This window comes from Anoplophora glabripennis, unplaced genomic scaffold, assembly GCF_000390285.2.
Source record: "Anoplophora glabripennis isolate ALB-LARVAE unplaced genomic scaffold, Agla_2.0 scaffold3677, whole genome shotgun sequence".
Classification (NCBI taxonomy): domain Eukaryota; kingdom Metazoa; phylum Arthropoda; class Insecta; order Coleoptera; family Cerambycidae; genus Anoplophora; species Anoplophora glabripennis.
Genome location: NW_019419750.1, coordinates 1 through 7,766, shown reverse-complemented (window position 1 = coordinate 7,766; position 7,766 = coordinate 1). Strand labels below are relative to the sequence as shown.

General features: G+C 32.9%; 1 protein-coding gene across 1 annotated transcript; it reads right to left on the bottom strand.

The window, feature by feature from the left end:
* Nucleotides 1–1,485: 1,485 nt before the first annotated feature.
* On the bottom strand, nt 1,486–7,760 carry LOC108916629 (E3 ubiquitin-protein ligase RNF19B-like; the record flags this gene model as incomplete). The annotated part of the gene is made up of 5 exons (XM_023456924.1): nt 7,680–7,760; nt 6,301–6,351; nt 5,838–5,931; nt 1,703–1,839; nt 1,486–1,583 (listed from the first exon to the last, which is right to left on the bottom strand). Coding segments are annotated over exons 2-5 (333 nt in total), but the record flags the coding sequence as incomplete, so codon positions are not given.
* Between the last annotated feature and the right edge of the window lie 6 nt (nt 7,761–7,766).

Genomic DNA, 7,766 nt, shown 5'->3' with positions numbered 1-7,766 from the left:
TTAAATACATACATGGAGTGAATATAAGTGAGATGTAATAATGCTACATTTATGGTCACTGCTACTTAATATCTAGACTTTCAAATGACCAAACTAACACAGAGCAACTTGTTAGTTCGCAAGTACTATGAAAATGATATTAAACAACTACTCTGCAGACTAATGCCCCGACCAGCACTGAATTAAAAGTAAAGGTATTGGATGATTTTTAAGAAAAATTGAACAGTGAAAGCCATGTTCCAATCTCCTGGTTTACATGAAAGGTAGTGTTTTTCATATAAAGGCACATTATGAAAATTTTTTATTTAGTTGTATGGCATAAAATTCAATTCAAGATTTTTTTTGTAGTTCTTGGTTTTTTTAGTTATTCGGAGTGCTTTAGATATAAAAATAAATAGTTTTTGCAGAAGTAGGACTGACACTTCGATAACATATGCCGACAAGATTTTAAACCAACAACACGAATATACTTGCCTTGCCCAAAGGATTTTGGTGGGATCCAAGGTCCAAATTTCAACTGGCTCTAGTTTTCGAGATATCCTAACCTAAAAGTGCCAAAATCACGATTCTTTATATATATTTGAGGTTATGTTATACGGGAAGGTATTGTGTGTAAATGTATTTCCAGATTGATATAATGCATAAAATATTGGCCATATATCCGAATTTTTGGACGTTTTTCAGAGTTCAGATTCATGATCAACGACCCCAAAAACATGTAAGATCCCTACTTCTAGGTGCCGATGAATTTAGGTTTGTGGCGCTGTGTTGCAGTATATTCAAAAATCGAGAAATAAGTCAAACGACTAAATTGAAATTGGGATAAATCCAAATGCGGTTTAAAGAGTAAGTATAGTACTTTAAGACCCCAATAATAATAGTTTTAGCAAAAAAATTTATCTGTCCATGTAATATAACTTCAAATATGTGAAATAATCGCGATTTTGGCACTTTTAGGTCAGGATATCTCGAAAACCAGAGCCAACTGAGAAATTTGAAAATAGGATTCGAATTAGCGCACCAAATTCTTTCAGAAAAAAAAATACATACTGGATTAAAGGGTTGGTCAAATTTTGTCGGCCCATGTAATCTCTGTTGTTAGCATGACATAAAGAATACAATTATTTTTGTCAAACTAAAACAATAAAAATATAAGAAAGTGGACTACGAAAACATAAAACAATATTTTGCGATTTTTTTGTTATATGGTTCAATACAGAAAAATATTTTATGGTATTTTTGTAAATAAATAAAATAACAAGAAAATTAAAATAAACTTTCAATTGTATTTTTACATCTTTTTTTTTGTTGTAGTTTAACGGAAATTTCAAACATAATATTAACGTATTATGAATCTTTAGAAATTTGTCTTTGTCTTCACAAATATGTCTTAGTAGTGACTTTATTAATTTATTCTGTATATAAATTCCAATAACGTAAATGTTTTAAGCACGTTTTCCCATAAAAAATAAATGTTAGACTCACCGAAGCAATCACTCCTCCCACAATAGCAGCATTCCTCTTGTGCTTGTTCGCTGCCTTATATCTTGTATACAACTTCCTACCAACCCACACTGGAATGCCTAAAAAAATTTCGAATACCAATAAAGGTGAACCGCACAATTCCAATAATTATTAAAATGCATCAAATAAATATCGGTGAGAAATAAAAAACTTTGCATTTTTTATCGTTTCTGCTCACCTATTATCATAGCAGGGACGGTGATGCCTGCCACCAAAGCTATACCAACAGGAGCACCCACCAATGTTCCCAGTTGCCAGAGAATTTTCTTTTTTCTCGACCACGGCTTCTTACCCCAGAAGGTACAACCAGATGGACTGAAAAGGAGAACAAAAAAAAAACTTATTTACGTAATTACAGTTACAGTTCGTCATCTCTAATGTGTAAAGATGGATCTAACAATATTTTAAAAATATTTAATTATTCTTTATTTGCTTTAGCAAAAATTATATATGTAGTAAAATTTTAGGGAAAATCAGCAAGGAATAACGTATTAGGTTAAATCGTGCTATTCCTGGAGCATGATTTGATAAGTTGTAGAATTAGGTAAAACTGATCACAATAAAGAACTAAAGAAAAATTACATGTGGTGTATATTATTGCTAATGCTACAATGCAAAATGTTAAGGAACCATTCAATTCCAAATAAACTTGAACCACTGTGATTTAGTGCCTTCAAAAGTGTATACAGAAATTCAGAATATAGGATTTTATGGAAATAACAGGAAAAAATTTAGGGGTGATAGAACAACAAAACTTAGATGATTTTTTCCTATGGAGGATGGGCCCATCATCTTTTCTTTTCAAGATACATGACATTAAAGATAGTTTTTTTAATGAAATTGTAGCCAAATTTGATACAGGTAAGGTTTTGATGGTAATAAATACATCATTGTTGTTAGTTTTTGATCATCTGCTAGAGGTCGTTAGCTACTACTCTAGAAAGCTTCTTACAGTGTACTTGGAATATTATAAGATAAAATATCATTTAATGCAAAAAAATTTCAATCAACGTCTATTTCTTAATGAACAGGGTATCTGGAAATGAATAGGCCACACTTCAAAGGGATCTTCCTTGGGTGATCTAGTTACCTTGGAACAATTTTGCTTTCTTAAAAAGTTATGGGCCTTCAAAAACAATTTCATTGAACCATCTTACAAATTGATGGACTTAACTTAAAATAATTAAATCGAAAAAAAAAATTTAAAGGAAGGTAGTTTAATCTAAATTGATTTCAAACATCCGAAGAACTTGTTGACTTTGGAACAGTCAAATGCGTATTTTTCATACGGCATATTTTCAGCAAGGGCACCTTTTTGTGATGAGTAAAATTTTACATTGTAATATACGTAAAAAAACCTAACCTCAAAAAAGTTGACAACTCTCGACGGAACCAGATCGGAGATTTGAAACGACTGGGGGAGGGGGGGAGTTGAATGAAAGTCAAGTCGAATATTTAGTACTTGTGTACTAGAGATGGGCAATACTGATCTTTTTAATGATCCGCATGATGCAAAATGTATCAACATAAAGATCCGCATCAAAAGATCCGCATCAGGGAATCATATTCAGTGCGGATGTACAAGTACAATTTGTACTTCCTCACTCATTCCCGTTTCATATATTGAATCTCGTATCACACTCTGTCACGTATATTTTCTAATTAAATTCCAATATAAGAAAGAACTATCGCATTACTTTTTCAGTCTCTTTTTACACAGTAGCAGCAGTCAAAGCACAAATTGCTTTTGTGTTTTATTTATTAATTTATAAATTAATTTAAGGGAAGGTAATTAAGGTAATTACCTGTCAATATACCACACAGCAAGATTTGCAAATTTTTTGCAAACATCTATAAATTCATTTTTTAATAGAACTATGAATATCAACAGAAACAAAGCAGTAATATATTTGAACTTAAGTTGAGAAAGCAGTAAATTATTTTTAAGTGAAATAAATTAATGTTTAAATTTATTTTCGGTCAAAGGATCCAACATTTAAATACGAAATACACTTTACCCTGACAATACGAAACACACATCACTCTGACAATTACTTTTTACATTATAAGTTTGTTTCAGACTCCACAATTTCATATAAATCATTTCAATATTTAGTTTCCTATGCACTAAACTGTTTCTAATGCATCGTATCTCATCGATCTGTATCGGACACGAGAATCAGTTGAGACCGATTCATTCCCAATTCGTATTGATGCGGTGATGCGAATATATAAAATTATTCTTATATCGGTATACGTATGAACTGATTCCCAGTATGCGTACGCCTCCCACTTTCTCATTCCTGTATCGGATACGAAAATCAGTTCATACCGATTCACTTCACTTCAGTCTCAACTCACATTGATGCGGTGATGCGAAACATACAAAATTATTTTTGCATCGGGATCCGCATGAATCGATTCCCACTAGAGATCCGTATGATTTATACGTATGATGCGGATCTTGCCCACCACTATTGTGTACATATTTAGCAAGACAAACAAAGGAACGGCACGCGGGGTAGAGGTAGAAGTAGCGGTAGGTACCTAATATGAGGGATTTATCTATTTTGTTAATGACAATTAATTTTATTTTAGAAAATCGGGAGAAATTATTGCACGCCGGGAGCTCGGGAGGTTGAACATTATTCCCGGAGACTCCCAGGCATTCCGGGAGAGTTGGGAGCCCTAATGAACAACGAGGTATTTAGCTCCCTCAAAAACTTATCTGTACTAAATTTTAATGCAATGCATTGTTTTTTTGGGGAATATGTGTATGACTAAAACTTAATTTCAAAATATCTCGAAAACAAAATTCATTTCTGGAACTTTATGTAGAATGCCAACCTTGTTGGATTACAATGCAGATGACAGTGCTCAAGACAAAAAGGACTAATTTTTAAAGTTTTTGGACAAAGAAATAGGTGAATATTTGCAAATGCCACATTGTCTAGTCTTCTCAAATGTATATCACCACTACAATAAAACGATCAGAGTCCTTGTGGTTGTTAGTAACAAAGCGATGTTTAACTATCTATATTTATTGTGATTTGAGGATTTGAAATTTACGTTTTACATTTACATTCTTCCTCATGGTTACGGAAGCCTTGATACTGGAACAGTGAAAAAACAGTGTGATAATCAATTCTAATGAAGAAATGAAGATGGAAATTATGTGCTACCTCTCTGCTTTCAGTAACGAAGAGTTTTCAGGAAAATAGTAGATTATATAATAGTTTTAAAGATATCCTACAATAACTGTAGGGCCCTTTTAGGGCAGATCTCAGGTAGCGAATGGCAATGTTACGGGCCGGCATATACATCTTGTAGACCAACATGCAAACGAAAACATTCGATAAGATACAATGATATGTAGATAATAAATCGACGTTACGGAAGCTCGCACATTGGCAGAAGGTCTATTATACATGGCTGGAAAATCCACATAGTCCGTCTGCTTCTATGTGAGAGTGACAAAGTAAGTCATAGAAATCGGTACGATAGACAAGGATGGTTATATTGAAGACATTTCATAATCTGAAGAGTCACTGCCCGTTTCTTGATACTCTCGGTTAGATGTGGGGGTGACTATTCAGATTATTAAACGTCTTCAATATAACCATCCTTGTCTATCGCACAGATTTCTTTACTTTGTCGCTCTCATGTAAAGGCAGATGGACCATGTGAATTTCCCAGCTGTGTATTGCACAGTAGTGTGAAACTTTAAATGTGTTTTTCTCAAAACAACGTTTTCAGGTATGGTAGCCACTATATTTTAAAAACCAATCGATGGATTTAAATTTAAATTAAATTTATACAACATATTCTAGGCATTAGAAATATGTGCCAGATTGATGGATTTTTTTTTTAACCAGAACTTCTATTTTTGCTAAACAATTAACGAGCTATTTTTCCCTCAAAATTCCTCAAAAAATTTCAGAGACCACCATTTGGAAAATTTAAAAAAAAATCTTTGGATCGAGCACAAGATAGATAGACAAGATAGACTTATTAAGCTAACAATTTTTCTTTTTGCATTGCTCTCACCTAAACCACTGATAGCCACCGCAAAACACTTTTGCAAGAAAGCCGATAACTTAGTCCAAAACGAACATATTTTTTTTAAATTTTTGTGAAAGTTACCTAAACTATAGTTTCAGAACTTGGTATTATGTATTAAATAAAAAACATACAATTCAAAAAAATTCTTCAGAGGTCTATTTTTTTTGACCTCTGACTGCACGTTAACTTTTTAATTATCCTTCTTGTAAAGCCAGTAATTAATAATAATTTCTGAAATAAACATCGCCTACCTTAAGAAATGAAGATCATTGATTTCCTTCATGCACAGCCAGCAAAACTCGGCTCCGCAGACAGTGCACATCATGTGGTTGCAGGAGCCATCGTNTGCCACTTGGCCTTGCAGTGGTAACAGAAGTAAGAATCACACCCTGGCCTCTCGCACTTCAACTTTGGACAACTGGCGCATTCACTGGCTATCACAGCAAAACAACAGTCGGGGGCCGGGCACCACCTGGTGTCCGGGTCGACCGCCAACACTCTCCTCACCATGAAGTCTTCGTACTTCTCGAACAGGGCGGGGTTGTCCAAAACCGTACGAATCTCTGAAAAAAAGAACTTTCAATGTACCAAGTTCGTTTCTATAGAGACTGCTCACCTACCTTAAGAAATGAAGATCATTGATTTCCTTCATGCACAGCCAGCAAAACTCGGCTCCGCAAACAGTGCACATCATATGGTTGCAGGAGCCATCGTCCATCTTAACAATCAGTACCTGGCACCGAGGGCACGGCTTTATGTCATCCCCTGAAACAACAAGCAACGTTTATTCGAGAAAAGGGAAAAATAAAACAGCTTGTTTTCTTGTTAAAAATTTGCCAAATTTTTTTACACGTTTGGTATAAATGGAATTTAGGAGGCAGGTTTATTTGAAATTCAAAAATAGATAAGCTTATTTTTCTTCTACGCTGTGTTCTACTAAAAAAAAGTACCTACATAGTTATTGCTGTTTTTATCCGAGATATAGATTCGGTTAATCCCAATTGACATTTTCTGAGAAAAACTGAAAAGTGCTTTGCATGTTTTTTTTCTTAACAAAAATTGGAACAAAAAACCATACCATCAGTCTTTTAATTTGTTTCTTAAGTTTTCCAGATAATCCCATGTAATGGAAAAATACACAAAAAGTATCCAAGATGTCATGGGATTGAATTTCAAAAAAATTAAATAATCAAAACTGCGACTTGGTAAATTGAGAAACATGATGTTAGTAGTTGTTTGCATGATTTCTGTGAAATTCAGTAATTTTTTTATTAGTAAAAAAAGGACACAGTGTGCCAATTTATAAGGTGTTCAGGCCATCAACAGATAAGTAATAAAACACAAATATTTTTTATTAAGTCAGGGTGTCGTCAAAATCAACAACTTTTATTTAATAATTTTTTTCAAATATCTCTTACTTTTTAAAGGAACAAATATTTCTTTCAATTTTAATTTTTTACGCCACTGGAGCAGAAGGTGAATACCAATAACCAATACAATTGGCCGATATTGGCACTACCATCTAATTCTAAGGCAACAATAAAATTAAATAAAAATTCTTAATTTCAATATTTTTTTGAAAATTCCAGTGAAAATGATAAAATAAATAATATGTTATTTATACACTTTCTTTTACAACTATTTTATATAAAAAAATGTTTTGTTTTTGAACAATTGTATTATTTGAACTCTAATAATACAATTTTGTTTGTTTGTATGGAATATTCAAGAAATGTGAAAATTATATGTGCAAAAGTGCAAATTACCCATTTTATAAAACCAATTAAAAAAATTACACGAGAAAAAAACAATACATTCAATAATAAAAAATGTACTAGGAACTTTGAAATATTAAATTTTGTTTTACAGAACTCAGAAATGGATACATTTTTATAGGAGGAATTTTGAGCTGTTTAGAATAATGGAAGTTTATTAGATTTCAGGAAAAAAATTATTTTTCAATTATTATCGGAACACCATGTATGTTACTCGATTTATAAAACCTACGTAACATTTCTTACACCATGAAACAATTTATTGTGGTAGGGAAACAAATGTTTTTATTGAAAATATAATTTTTTAATAGTACTTACTATGCTGTGAATCCTGACTGTAAGTGATCGACGACGACCTGATGTTGGGCGACCTCTGCGCCCTGGCGGCGTCGCACGTCTGATTGG